The sequence below is a fragment of the Diabrotica virgifera genome, chromosome 6, assembly GCF_917563875.1.
Source record: "Diabrotica virgifera virgifera chromosome 6, PGI_DIABVI_V3a".
Taxonomy (NCBI): Eukaryota; Metazoa; Arthropoda; class Insecta; order Coleoptera; family Chrysomelidae; genus Diabrotica; species Diabrotica virgifera.
In genome coordinates, this window is record NC_065448.1 from 216699426 (window position 1) to 216715168 (window position 15743).

The 15743-nt window shown below is 33.3% G+C and overlaps 1 protein-coding gene across 2 annotated transcripts in view; it reads left to right on the top strand.

Moving 5' to 3' along the window:
• LOC126887237 (uncharacterized) overlaps nucleotides 1–15743 on the top strand; it is a 200570-nt gene that overhangs the window by 14558 nt on the left and 170269 nt on the right. For both annotated transcript variants that reach the window (XM_050654645.1, XM_050654646.1), the window contains exon 2: nucleotides 10687–10919. In XM_050654645.1, coding sequence (XP_050510602.1) covers nucleotides 10892–10919 — 28 coding nt within the window. In that variant the 5' untranslated portion in view covers nucleotides 10687–10891. The remainder of the gene's footprint in view (nucleotides 1–10686; nucleotides 10920–15743) is intronic.

Sequence of the window (15743 nt, forward strand, 5' to 3'; positions counted from 1 at the left end):
ATACCTAAATGTAGAAAAAAAAGTTATAATGGGAAATTTAAAAAATAATCGTAAAAAATATAAAAACTCGCTAAAAGTATAAAATCTTGAAAAAGATAACCTCTTTAAAAGAAGTCGTACAACATTATACAGTAGAACATTTTAAAGGTAATTGATTTCTATTCCTCTTACATGTAGCATTGCATATGCCTAAAGTTTCGTAGAAAAAAGTTACAGAACAATATTTGCGAAATAACAAGGAAAATTGCCCAAAATTGCTGTGAGTGACAAACTTTGAAAAATCATATTTCGAAAACTGTAACTCCTAATGGCCTCTACTAAAGACCATTTTAAAAAGAAAATATGTAAGTTTTTTTCTGTGAAGCAATGTCTATACCTATATCTCCGTGGACAAAAGTTATAGGACAAAAAACAAAATTTCTTTCTTTTGGGTTTCTTTGTGCTTTTTCTTTTCAATATATTTTTGTAAAAAAAAGTATCCTTGACTTTAAAAAGTTATATTTAGATAGAAAATTTAACCAGGAACAATTTTTATGTAGACGTGTTTGTACCAAAAGTTCATAGAACTCTCCCTAATGTAACCTGTGCCCAGGGACTAATTCACCCATTTCTCAAAAACGCACCCCTTTAAATGGTAGCACTCCGCGGTTTTTTCATATATAGAGATTCATTGACCATATGAAATAATAAAACCCCGTTAACGTTGTAGTTCCTTTCTATAGTACATAATCAATAGCCTATAAATAGAATAAAATGTATAAAAAATTAATTTAGTATGACATAAAAAGATTTAAATATAGAGTAAATGATATTTTACGTTCTCTATCTTAATTATCATATTGTATCATAACCCTTAAAAACAACCCCTAAATAGAAAAAAATTACAAAAAAAATTAATTTGGTTTTACAAGAATACTTAAATATAGAGTAAATAATATGTTATGTTCTCTATCTTAATTATTTAAATGTTAACCCCTTTCAACCCTTAAAATCAACCCCTCGATTAAAAATTGTATAAAAAATTTCTTTTGATAAACTAAAAAAGATTTAAATATCGTTCCACGTTCTCGAAAAAGCTATGCTGAAGTTCTTTAACCCTTAAAACTACCCCTAAATTAATACATTGAATATGTAGATTATACATTTAAAAATGTTTAGTTTACTAAGTAGAAAAAAATACGATTAGTTTTTGGGCCATAACTACTTCAATTTTGAAGCTATCACAACTTATAAAAAACCATTTTAAAGGTAATTAAAAGAGCTACAACTTTTTTCAGTATAATATGTAGTGAAAAAACCTTTTATTTTGAAACGGTGAAGGGTCAAAGGGCTCGAGTGAGACTGTGGTTGCGCTACCGCGCGCTCTTTAATCAATCATATCTTTCTCAATTTTTGTGTGATAGGAAAAACAGACAAACCAAAATTTTTGTCAAAAAAACCTATTTTATTATTATTACACTTTTTTACGCACCTTTCATTACTTTTGAGATATTATAAAAAAAAGGTGTTTTTTTTAAATTAGAAAATTTGTTTTCCTTAAAATCGTGATTTAAAAAAAAATATGTGTTCCAAAGCAGCGAAACTGCTTCTTCTTCTTCTACGGCACTACAGCCCAAATTGAGCCTTGTCCTCCTTTATTTTTTGCTTCCACCCTTGCCTGTCTGTGGCTGCTCTTCTCCATACACGGACTCCTAAAAGGGCTTGTGCGTCGCTGTTTACTGTGTCTTCCCAGCGCTTTCGTGGCTTCCCAACCGGTCTCTTTCCTTGCATTCTAGCATTCAGTGCTCGTTTTGGTAGCCTATTCTCTCCCATTCTTATCACATGTCTGGCCCATTGCAATCTTTGTAATCTAATGAAATCTGACAGGGACGTTTCCTTATAAAGTTGATAAAGCTCGTTGTTGTATCGACTTCTGAAGATTCCGTTTTCCCTCACAGGTCCTAGTATTCTCCTAAGTACTTTCCTTTCGAATGTGTCGAGTTTGTTTTTGGATGTTTCTTTCAGCACCCAGGCTTCACTGCCATAGCATGTTATTGGTCGAATTAAGGTTTTATAGATTCTCATCTTTGTATTTCGGTGGACACTTTTAGACCGAAATATATGGGAGAGGGCAAAATAAGCTCTGTTTGCCTGCGTTATTCTCTTCCGTATTTCTCCATCTTCTGATCCGTCGGCATATATTTCTACTCCCAGGTATGTAAACTTTTCAACCGTTTCAATGTCATCTTCATGTATAATGTTTTCTGGGACTATATTTCTTCTCGTCTGAGTCATTATTTTTGTTTTTTCTGTGTTAATTTCCAGACCTAGCATTTTTTTTGTGTTTTTAACTCTGCATATGTTTCCTGTGCTCCTGTTGATGTTCTACTCATAATATTAATATTATCAGCATAAGCGGCCAGTTGAACCGTTCGGTTGGTCAGTAGATTTCCTCGTCCAGTTTGCATTTGCCTAACCGCATACTCCAGTGACAGGTTAAACAATGTTGGGGCCAGCCCATCTCCCTGTTTTAGTCCCTGCGAAATGTTAAAAAAGTCTGTCCGGTGGTTTTGTATTCGTACACATGCCTGAGTTTCATCCATTGTGGCTTTAATGAGTCTTATTAACTTGTGTGGTATTGCCAATTCAGCCAATATATAGTATAGTTTGTTCCTTTTGACTGAGTCGTATGCCTGTTTGAAGTCTACAAACACGTTGTGAACATCAACATCGTGTTCCCATGCTTTGCTCAAGATCTGTTTTACTGTGAATATTTGATCCAGTGTCGATCTTCCCCGTCGGAAGCCCGTCTGATACCCTCCAATAATATTTTCTGCTAGTGGTTGGAGCCGCTGGTTTATAATATACGTGAGGACTTTATATGCTTTACATAGTAGAGAGATTCCACGGTAGTTTTTGCACTGGAGTTTGTCTCCTTTTTTATAGATCGGGCATACTATACTTTTCTTCCTTGCCTCTCTCTCTACTGACTTGCTAGGTGGTAGCCACCTACCTTATATAGTTCTGCTGGTATTTCATCAACTCCCGGAGCTTTATTGTTTTTCTGGGCCTTAATGGCTTCGAAAACTTCCTCTATGGTTGGAGCTTCTACTCCATTCTCTTCTGCGTAGATCATACCCATTTCATCTTCCATGTCTACTTGAGTTCCAAGTAGTGTCTGAAAATAATGCTTCCAGGTTTCTGTGACTTTCTGTTGGTCACTGATTATTTGCCCACTTTCATCTTTACATAGACTTGTTTGAGGTTTATACCCACTTTTTATCTTTTTTAGGTATTCGTAAGCCCCTCTAATTTCGTTGTTTTTGAAATGTTCATCCATTTTTTTCTATTTGTCCATTTTCATAGGCTCTCTTTTTATTTCTACATGTCTTGTCTGCTTTCCGTCTTGCGACTTCAAATAATGTTCGTCTTTCCCGTGTTCTTCTTGTTATGTACATTTTGTGTGCTTCATTTCTTTCCTCGATTGCTTGTCTGCACTCGTCATCAAACCATGCTGCTCTTCTCTCCCTTTTCTTGTTTCCCAGGGTGGACGCTGCTGCTGTCAGTACTGCTGTTTTGATATTAGTCCATTTGCCTTCTATGGAGTGCAGTTCTAGCGTCCTTAACTCATTTGCGACTTCTTGTTCGAACTTCTCTTTACATTCCTGAATCTTCAGTTTTTCCAGGTCCAGTTTGTTTGTTTTTTGTTGTCTTTCGTTTCTTTTCCTGTTAACTCTGCATCTAAATTTGGTTTGTACTAAAAGATGGTCTGATCCACAGCATGCTCCTCGTCGTGTTCTCACATCGGAGATACTACTGGCTGTCCTTTTGTCTATCAGCACATGGTCAATTTGATTGGTTGTGGTTCCATCTGGTGAAATCCATGTCATTTTGTGTATGCCTTTATGTGGGAAGCATGTGGAACTTATAACCATGTTTTTACTGGTGGCAAAATTTATCAGAAACTCCCCATTCTCGCTTGTTTCATTGTGCAGAGAGTGTTTTCCTATTGTGCCATAGAACTGCGGTTCCTTGCCTATTTTAGCATTCATATCACCCATTATAATCTTGATGTCATTTTTTGGCGCATTATCATATACTATCTCCAGCTGTTGGTAAAAGCTTTCCTTTGTATGTTGCTCTTGATCTTCTGTTGGACAGTGAATGTTTATCATTGTTAAGTTGAAGAAGTGGGTGCGAATTCTCAACTTACATATCCTTTCACTGACTGCCTGGAAGTCGATGATTTTTGACTTAAAATCATTATCCACCACAAATGCGACTCCACATTCTTTGCTTCCTTGTTCCTTCCCACTATATAGAATTGTGTGCGTTTTAGTGTCCCTGACACCTTTCCCCAGCCATCTTGTCTCCTGAAGAGCAGTAATCATGAGCTTATATCTTTTTAGTTCTTGCAGAAGTGCGGTTTGAGCTCCTGGTCTATTTAGCGTCCTCACATTCCAGTTTCCAAATGCATAGTCCATGTTTCGTAGCTTGAGTCGTCGCGAAACTGCTAAAATCTATCAAACTCTTTATATTAAAGTTGATTCTAGACGGAATACGAAGAATTTTAATTTTGGTAGAAATGGCACTTATGAAATCCATTGATTTAATAAAAACCATAAGATGTTCCTCTTTTTTTCATAACAGCTCACTCATTTTACGTACAAAAGACTTTTAACAGTGCTCATTTTAAATCTTATTTTAAGCACTATAAAATACTTTCTCATTAGCATGCATAAAATTTATTCGCTCTGCGCTAGATGGCATTGAATACATCGATTAAATTTCACACAAAATAAAAAACGGCTTTGATCTTCAATATCTCGCTTAATATTGCACTAAGAACACCCTTTAAACAACCAATTTGTTAATTTTTTTACCTGCTACAATTTTGTTCAGTATAATATTATCGGTAAAATGCATATTTTTGGAGATATTTGCAAAAAACTGTAGAAAATCGTGAGAAAATTCCGAATTTTCAATTGCCAATAACTTGAAAAGTATTGCGTTTTTGAAAAACTTTATACAACATTTTTTGCTTAAAATTAGGTCTTCTATATATATATCTGAGGTTATTTTGAAAAAAAAAATCCACCACCGAAAAGGGGTGGCAACCACCCCCAGGGGGAAAACAGAGTTCGGGTCAATATCACTTTTGAAGTTAAGGGCAGGATAAGCCTAATTCCAAAATTTCATGTAAATCGGTTCATAGTAAGAAATTTCTGAGCTAAAAAGCTTCAATGACTGCACTATCTTTTGTTTTTTTTTTCTCTGATTTTGGCCTTGGTTTAGAACTAGAACCTTTAGCCACGTAATTGTATAACTTATCACTAAGTCAGGGGAGTAATGTGTAGTGTCTATGTTGAGTAAGTGTCTTGTTACTTTGCAAAGTCGACGTCATTGTCTTTGCAAAGAGACGCTAATTGTATCCGAACGTCTGCGGTCCCTCCGGTGAGTACCACTATCTTTTGTAAATACTGAAATGTTTTTGTACACACTTACAACAACAGAATGACTTGCAAAAGAAAAGCATTTTTTGAAGTGTGTTCAATTTATTAATTCCTAGCTGAGCGCTTTCTTCAAAGCCATCATCAGAGCTATGATCAAATGTTAAATTTCCACTGTAAAGAGAGGCATCTCATTTTTTGTATTGAAACAAAATCTATGATCTTTTCAGATCGAAAACGTTATATGTGATTATGATGTAGGCCTTTAAGGGACTTTTAATAAATATACACCTTTTATAAAGGATTTTACTAAGTAAATATTTTGTGATAAATGGTATACAGCCAGTTAGTGGAAGTATTTTATATGTGGGTAATAAAATTTACGCTGCCTCATAGGGTTTACATTTACTCGTATGTCTTCAATTTATTTGTTACACACACCCAGGTAATTTGCAACAATTTGCAATCAACGCTGCAGCAGAATCACTTGGAAAGAGTAAAGTAACGAATACTAACATATTAAAAAAGAAAACCCCTTGGTTCTTAGAGGAAGTGAAGATAAAATGTGAAGAAAAGAAGAAAGCCTTTTTACAATACAGAACACAACAAAAACAATAAGCATAATACAACCACAACAAACGAATCAGAAACGAAACGAATATTTTAGTGAGACAACTAAAAAAAATACTGGCAGAGTTTCTCAAAAAAGATGGAACATGACTTCTACGGAACACACAAATAAGTATGGAGAATGATCAGAGGACAAAGAAAGGAGATGAACGAATTAATAAAAACGAAACACATTCAGAAGGAAACATGGGCAGACTACTTCCGGATTAAACATAACATTAAAATTAACAACCAACCGAATGAAGTTGTAACATTAGCAGAAGAAAAACAAGGTTTTAGGTCTGGAAGATCATGCACTGACGCTATATTTATAATGAGGCAAGTTCAAGAGAAATCGTTAGGATACAACAATCCGGCATATTTATCTTTCGTGGACATTAAGACAGCATTTGACAGGGTCAAATTAAAGGAAGTTTTCCATTTGGTATACTCAAGAGAGGTACCTCTAGGAATAATTAAAACGATTGAAAACATCTACCAGAACAACAAAATAAAAGTAGAAGATGAACTAACTGACCCAATTGAAGCCGGCAATGGGATAAGACATTTCTTGAGTCCTTTATTTTTCAACCTAATCATGGATGAAATAATAAAACAAGTAAGAACTAAAAAAGGATACCAAATGGGAGAAAAACAACTTAAAATAATCTGCTATGCAGACGATGCAATACTAATCTCTCAAAGTGATATGCTGCACCAATTTAACATAACTGCCAGAAAATTTAACATGTTTATTTCTCCAAAAAAGACAAAATTCATGGTTATAACAGCAAATCCAATAAGATGTAAATTTGAGCTGGACGGTCAGATAATAGAACAAGTGATGGAGTTTAAATACCTAGAGATCACACTATCTAGCTACGGAAGGCTCGAAACAGAAGTGGAAGATCAAGTGAATAAAGCAAACAGAGCCGGTGGTTGCCTGAATGACACAATATGGAGAAATAAAAATATGGAAAAGAAACGAAAGGCAGAATTTACAAAACAGCCATCAGACCAATAATGACATAAGAGGCAGAAACACGCCCCGACACAGAGGACAAAAAGATTGCTCGAAACAGCGGAGATGAAAGCCCTTCGAAAAATCGATGGTAAGGCTCTATGAGAGAGAGCTAGAAGTACAGATATACGACGGAGATGCAAGGTGGACAACATTAATAATTGGGTAAGAAACGGAGTAAATAGTAGAATGAAATGACCACATAAGCCGAATGACAACAAATAGAGTAGTAAGGACAGCGAGAGACGGTTCCTCAAAAGACGAGCAGTGGGAAGACTACGAAAACGATGGAACGACAACTTACTAGAGGCACATTGAAAAAAAAGACAGTCATGTCTATACAAAAAGAAGTAGAAGAAGAAGACCCAGGTAATTTAAATGACTCATCTATTATTGATTATTAGTTGTAGATTTTCACATATTATATCTTTGAGCTTCTTAACCCTAATCCATTATGTAAACTGTTATTCATATTTTGAGGTTACTTCCTAAAAAGATGTTTACCAAAAACTTCATATTTGTTATTTTCAAGGAGTTCCTGTGGTCATCCATATTTTACAGGTTTTTGTTGATGAATGTTATTTTAACAGCACGTATCCTGGCCACGCGAAAAATGAGTTTTTATGATACTTATTTATAAAACTAATATATTACTTTTTTGAACATTCCTTTGAGATTCTTTCAAGATTCATGGAAGTTTTTACAAATAAAATAATCGGAAATACTCAAAATTTTATCTTTGGGGAAAAAGGTGTTTGCGCGTTTTGTAATAAAACTATTTTTTCTTATTTTATCTACTTAAAGCAGGTAATAATATTTTAAATTATGTATTATAGAAAACAAGATGGTGCAATTTTGCATTCCTCCCCTAGTAAACTTACAACCGCCGCGGTTTGACGATGGAGCGGTTGCACATGACGATTCCATTTGTTTCTTGGCAACTTGAACCGCGGCGGTTGGTTTATTCAGGTAAACCGCGACGTCGACGTTGGCAAACCGCCCTCATGTGGACAAGCTGTACGAGGCAACTCACCATACAGTCTCGTGAAGTATATCTACAGGCTATACAGTTTCGTATAGTCTATATTAGTTCTTCTCAGCTGACTGTCTTTCGCTAGCTCCGACGTTTTTCTTCAATATATTTGGCTTAATATACATTCCCAACATTTTTAGTTAATTAGGAATGTTCAGTTCAAGGCCCTTTTTCGTCCCGGTTTTGCAATACTTTCAAAACATCCAAGGCCAAAAATAAGAGTAAAAACCAAATTTGATCCGCATACAATGATCTTTGCTTTTCTCAGGATATTCATATCATTCTATGGGTTCCCTTTAGACATTGGCTCTCCTGTTTTTCTTTGATTAGTTCTTTAAAGAAAAAAAGGATGTGTGTGTTTTGTACGTACGTAAGAAGTTATACTTCTATTATATAATTTCAACATATAAATATACTAAACAGTTTATTTGTATTTTATTTAAATATTAAACTAATTTTAATACTTACCTACCACTTTCAAAAAATTTTTATTAAAATAATACCAAAAATTAAAAAAAAAAAAGAAATAAAAAGTCCGGATTTGAACCCGGTACCTCTCGATCTTTAATAGAATGCTCTACCAACGAAGCCATCATCCCTCTGCTTACGTGACATTTCGGACATAATTACAAATCACGGTGACAAACACGGATGCCCATATAAAAATTTTCAGGGAGGGCCAGACGTGAAGATGTTGCACATTATATTCTGAATACTTTGGATAACCATACATATATTCTCAGTCCTACAGTATATACGTGTAAAATTTCATAAAAATCGGTCAAGCCGTTTTGGAGGAGTATGGTAACTAGCACTGTTACAGGAATAATTTTAGGTATACAGAAGTAACTGTGAATTAAATAATAAAACTGGCTAACTTTGACCTCAATTAACTAAGGCAAAAAGTTTTTTTGTAAATTTGTGTAAAAATACTAGTTTTTGAAATCCCAAAGTAGATTTACTCTACAGTCAATATTAACAAAGCTATTCAAATTGTTTAGAAGCCAAAAATGATTCTACTTTAGTAAAATGTTTTCGGAATGATAAAAATTACTTTTTATTAATTTTTTTAAACATTTTGAAAATATAAATATTCTTCTTTCATGTAGTTTCCACAGAATTGCTGTATCATTATTATTTTCTGAACAATAACATTGCAAAAAAAGCTCTTTGGGATAAACAAATTGAATAAAATTTAAACTAATCGTCGAATAATCTTGAAATTTTTTGAGCATTATATGTACTGGTTGAATCAACTTTTTGTGCAATATAAAAGTCTTAAGTTCATTTTCGCAAAAGTTATAAGCAAATTCTCTATTTTCGAAATTTTAGTCTTATTTTGCAATTAGCGAAGCAACAAATGATCGGATCAAAATTCAAAAACTGCCATTTTACACCTTTGCTCGTCTACTAAAAGAAGAATACTCTAAATACGATGTTTAAAAAATCCACTTTTAATTGTTGCGATTTAACCGAAAAGACTGCCATTTTTGACCCTTATTTGTTAACTAAAATCCACGTCCGAACTGTGACGGGCATTTTTGTATTTATAATGTATTAGGTATATATGTAGTACCCAAAAAAAACTCATTTGCAACCTGGCTGCTCAAGTGTCCCGACAAAAACCTTATTTCTCTGGACTAAAATTGTTCTGCGATAAAATAACCGTTGACCTACCCAAAACGGACGCATATGGCCCGTACTAGAAATTCGCAATTAATGAAATCGATTCATCTCTGAAATATAAATAAACGTACCAGTTTTCGGATTTCTAAATAGTTTTTTTGAATTTTTTTTTTTGGAAATTCAAGGAAGAACAATTTTCAAATTGATTTTTCTAGAAAACGGTGTATCCTATCGACTTTAAGCAAGAGTACCTTTTAGTTGTATAATACTTCACAATTTAATAATCCAGAGTCAAAAATGCTTAAAAAATAAAAATAAAAAAGTTATGTGATAAAATAACTGTTGGACCTACCCAAAACGGACGCCTATGACCGGTACTAGAAATTTGCAATACATGGAATCGATTGATCTCTGGAAGATAAATATGTGTACCAATTTTCGTTTTTCTCAATAGAAGAGTTCTGGAGTTATTTAAGAAAAACATAATCACAAGATGCCATCTTCAAAGAGCTCTAGCTCCCTTAGCGTGTGCTCACTACGGAGACCAAAGGATGGTATCCTAGCCTAGAGCATAGTATCCTACTCTTCATATTCGTGAATTCTGGCATTCAAAATAATGCATTTATTTTACATAGCGATCAATAATATAGTTTCGATCGCCAGGTAAAATAAATACATTATTTTAAATGCGAGAATTCACGAATATGAAGAGTACGATACCATACTCTAGGCTAGGATACCATCCTTTGGTCTCCGTAGTGAGCAAACCCCGAGGAAGCATTTTCAGATTAGGTGAATTGGGTTAAAATATCTTAAAATTATCCGAGGAATCTCCTGTCTTCGTTTGTCGGTAGAGTTTCTGGATACCCTGTATATTATATTTAAATAAAATGACATACGAGAAAGACCATAATCTTAAAAATCGAAGTTACTGCAACAATATTCTAAATAATTGTTTCTATTAACAGACTGTTCGCGGTATTTAGCTTGTAACAATCGTCTATTGTCTTATCTAAAAATGAATGTACCTACCAAACAAACGTTAGCACAATGATGAGTATATTTAGAGTTTCGACTTGGAGTTGGGCCATAGAATTTTCAAAATGTTCAACGCCATGTGAGAGTTTTTAGTGTATACATATACATATCAATGACTCCAATTTCTTCGGAGGAATGGAGTCACCACAAAGGAAACTTATTAGTAAGTATGTTTGTTGTTATTAGTTATTAGTTTATTAGACCAGGACGGATCTGTTTTGAGGTAGATGTGAGAGGTGGAATTCGGATTTTTGCAGATAAAATGAGGTGTCAACTTCAATAATTATAATCTCCTTCTCAAATATGCCCGGAACATTAATAAAAAAATTTAAATATTTAAATATTTCGAAAAATATCGATTTTTTCTACTTTCATTGCATATAACTAAGTCGTAGGGAAAGAAAATAAAGATAATTGAATTTTGTATAATTAGTCCATTCTTTCACGGTTTTTGCTCTAAATTTTAAAGAACCGCTTGGATTGACATGAAATTTGGCATACGTATAGCTTACATGTCAAAGAAAAAAAGTGATATTGTGCCGATGTGTGCTTTTGCCCTGGGGGTGACTTTCACCCCCTCTTGGGGGTGAAAAAATATATGTCCAAAATAAGTCCGAAAATGGGTAAACTGACTAATTTTAAGTAACTTTTGCTCTATAGAGCTTTTTCGCCAAGTCAACAATTTTCGAGTTATTTGCGAGTGAATATGTTCATTTTTCAGCAAAATAACCACATTTTTAGACGGTTTTTTGCAAATAACTCAAAAAGTAAGTATTTTGTCGAAAAAAACGTTCTTAGGAAAAATATAGCCTATCAAATAGTAAAAAAATGGTATACGCGTTAGGTCTCTGGATCTCGTAGAACCAGAGTTATAGCCAATGAAAAATAGATTCATATTCACCAAATTTCAAATAGAATATTTCGACGTGAAATATCCAAAAAATTAAGCACTTTTTGGGGAAAACCCATTATAACTTTTTTAAAGTGTTTAAAAAAAGCTTTATTTTTATTTTTACAAAAAGTTTCTAGCATTAAATTTAAGCAAGTTACGCTCAAAATAAAGTTGGTCCCTTTTGTTTTTGCAAAAAAAATCGGGAAGACCACCCCCTAATTAGCAACTTAAATGAAATTAATCGTTACCGCTCCACAAATTATTTTACTTATGTTGTGTTTATATGATCTGTAAGTTTCATCGATTCAAAGTGCTTATTTTTGAAATAATTTGGTTTCAAAATAAAATTTTTAAAAATTTAAATTTTGAAAAATATGCTTTTTTTCAAAATAACTTAAAAATTGTTAGAGATACCAAAAATCTCGAAAAACAAAAAAAGTCAGATTTGCTTTTCTGAATATCATGTATTTTTTTGTTTTTCTGTTAGACAAAAATTGATTAAGATTTGGTGTTTCTAAATTTGCATACATTCGTGATCAGTGACTCGTTCAACCCCTTTTAACTACAGCCCTTTCAATAATGGGGACTTTGAACAGATGAAACTTACAGATCATATAAACAATATATACAAGAGTCAAGAAACTTGTGAAGTCGTAACGATTAAGTTCATTTAAGATACTAATTAGGGGGTGATTTTCTCGATTTTTTTACCAAAACCAAAAAGGACTAACTTTATTTTGAGCGTAATTTGTTTAATTTTGATGCTAGAAATTTTTTTTATAAAACAAAAATGAAGCTTTTCTTAAACACTTTAAATAAGTTGTAATGAGTTTTCCCCGAAATATGCTTCATTTTTGGTTATTTCACGTTAAAATATTCCATTTGGAATTTGACGAATATGAACCTATCTTTCATTAGCTATAACTCTGCTTCTACTAGCCGTGATATCTTACTTCTTCTAGTAAAGACGTGATATATATACCATTTTTTAAAAATTTTTACAGGCTATATTTTTGCTAAGAATGTTTTTCGACAAAATTCTTACTATTTGAGTTATTTGCGAAAAATCGTCTAAAAGCGTGGTTATTTTGTTGAAAAATGAACATATTCACTGCCAAATAACTCGAAAAGTATTGACTTAGTGAAAAACCTCTATAGAACAAAAGTTACTGAAAATTAGCCAGTTTATCCTTTTCCTGACTTTCTTTGAACGAATATTTTTTCACCCCCAAAAGGGGGTGAAAATCACCCCCAGGGCAAAAGCACATATCGGCACAATATCACTTTTTTTCTTTGACTTGTTAGCTATGTGTATGCCAAATTTCATATCAATCCAAGCGGTTCTTTAAAATTTAGAGGTTTTGCAATATTTTACCGTTAAAGAACGGACTAAATATACGACTGGTTTAAAATGTCTTAAATTATTACCCTTTCTGCAAAATAGCAATAAATAGAAAATAAGGGGGCAAAAAAGACTGTTTTTATTCAATGTTTTCCAACCACTTTGGTTGCACTTAGAACTTTATTAATTGACTTAAAAAATTCTTACAGCATACTTAAACCGTCCACCAAATTTCATTAAAATCGACCTAATAGATTTTGCATAATAATTTTGCAATCTAAATTTTTTAAAAACTTTCTGAACAAAAAGTAGACTATTTAGAAGTTAGCTTTTTTTTACATATAAAGAGGTTCTCTACCTATCTAATACACTTTACAGAATTAAAATCGAATTATTTAAGCGGCCTCAGCACTGTTTTAAAGTTATAAACAAAATATTTTGGCTTATAAACAAATACAGTGAGGACGTTTGAGTTGGAATAAATTCATTATCTTGAGAATGGGAGACTCTGGAGATAAATCCCGAAACAGATCGATTTTTATTTTTAAATTATAATTTTTTGGCATAAATATCATACTAGTGACGTCATCCATCTCAGTGTGATGACGTAATCTAAATATTGGAACTAATTTAATTAATTTTTTTTTAAATTCAAACCCTGTGTAAATAGTTATGTTAATGTTTATATTAGTGAATACAAAATTGAATAGCCTTTCGATTGAGCTATCACACGGTACCTATTCTTATTTAAAAAAAAATCATCTATTACGTCATCACGCCCAGATGAATGACGTCACTAGTATGATATATATACACAAAAAATTAGAATTTAAAAATAAAAATCGACCTGTTTCGGGATTTATCTCCAGAGACGCCTATTCTCGAGAAAATGAATTTATGCCAACTCAAACGTTATCACTGTATTTGTTTATAAGCCAAAAAATTGTTTATAACTTTAAAGCAGTGCTGAAGCCGCTTAAATAATCCGATTTTATTTCTGTAAAGTGTATTGGATAGGTAGAGAACTTATTTATATGTAAAAAAATTAGCAAACTTCTAAATGGTCTACTTTTTCTTCAGAAAGTTTTTAAAAAATTTGAACTTAAAAAAAATAGATTGCAAAATTATTCTGAAAAATCTATCAGGTCGATTTTAATAAAATTTGGTGAACGATTTAAGTATATTGTAAGAATTTTCTAAGCGAATTACGAAAGTTCTAAGTGCAACCAAAGTGGCTGAAAAACATTGAATAAAAACAGGCTTATTTTGCCCCCTTATTTTGTATTTATTGCTATTTTGCAGAAAGGGTAATAATTTAAGACATTTTTAACCAGTCGTTTATCATACAAAATTCAATTGTCTTTATTTTATTTCCGTAAGACTTTGTTCCAAAATGAATCGTTTTAAAGTTATAAGCAAAGAAAGTAGAAAAAATCGATGTTTTTTGAAATTTTTAAATATTTTTATTATTTAATTAATGTTCCGGGCATATTTGAAAAGGGGCATAAGTCGATTATTATTGTTGAAGTTGTTACCTAACTTTATCTGCAAAAATCCGAATGCCACCTCGCACATCCAAAAATAGACCTTTTTTCACAGATCGGCCCTGGTCTATATTCACTAGTTCAGTTATTATGATTTTATGCTTAAAATTTCTTTTAAGGATAGCTTTTTGAGCATTTTGGATTGTTGTTTTGTTTACATTAGTGCGGTTAAATATTACAAAATTTATTACAATTCTTAAGGCTGATTTATCGTACACCGGGACGTGGACGACACAGCGCGTAGAACAATAGAAAGCGCACGTTCTCGCCACTTCCCGGTTTCGCCCGTTCCGTTGTAAATCAAACTAACCAATGCTTTAACAAATTCTTCAACGGGACGTGGAGACTGCAGAGAAATCAGTTTAAAAATAAATATCCCCAAAACAGAATACATTATGACGAACCTAGTGCCCAGTAACAATTTAAAAATTTGGAAAAACGACGTAGAGCTTGTTGATAGATACATATATATCTTGGACACAAATTAGAATAGTCAAACAGGTGAGATATCAAGAAGAATAGCAAATGAATGAACAGCATATGAAGCTTTTAACGTACAGATTAACCTGAAGAGGAAAGTCTTCGATTAGTGTGTTTTACTATTATTGACCTATGGTCGAAAACACTGTCTCTAACAAAAAACAAAGCCTCAAAACTAAGAATAGCACAAAACAGGAGGGAGCGTTCAATGATAAAAGTAATAATAAAAGATCAAAAAAGAAAACCTACAAAACCGAACCAGAGTTACAGATGTTGTAAATAGAGCTTACATATTGAAATAAGATGGGCTAGACATGCGGTAAGAATAAAAGATGGAAACTAGACGTGGACACACAAGTTAACCGAATGGAGAGCAAGAACAGATAAACGAAGCAAATAAAGCCCACTTACACGATGGCAAGCCAAAGATGGCGTAAAATTGGTTCCATACTGTACAAGATGGTGCAATCTGCATAGGCGTAACCAGGATGATCCTAAGGGGGGGTTACAACTATCTGAAAGGGGGGGGGTTACAACTACTGGAAGGTCTCCGAGGGCTATGGTGTTAAGAGTATAGAGCTCAAAGTACATCCCAATGGGGGGGGGGTTCTTCTTCTTCTTCTTTTGGCACCATAACCCTGGATGGGTCTTTGCCTGTCTGGTTATGTCCTTCCATTCAGATCTCTCTTTGGCCCTTCTCCTCCATTGTCTTATATTCAGGTCGTCTTC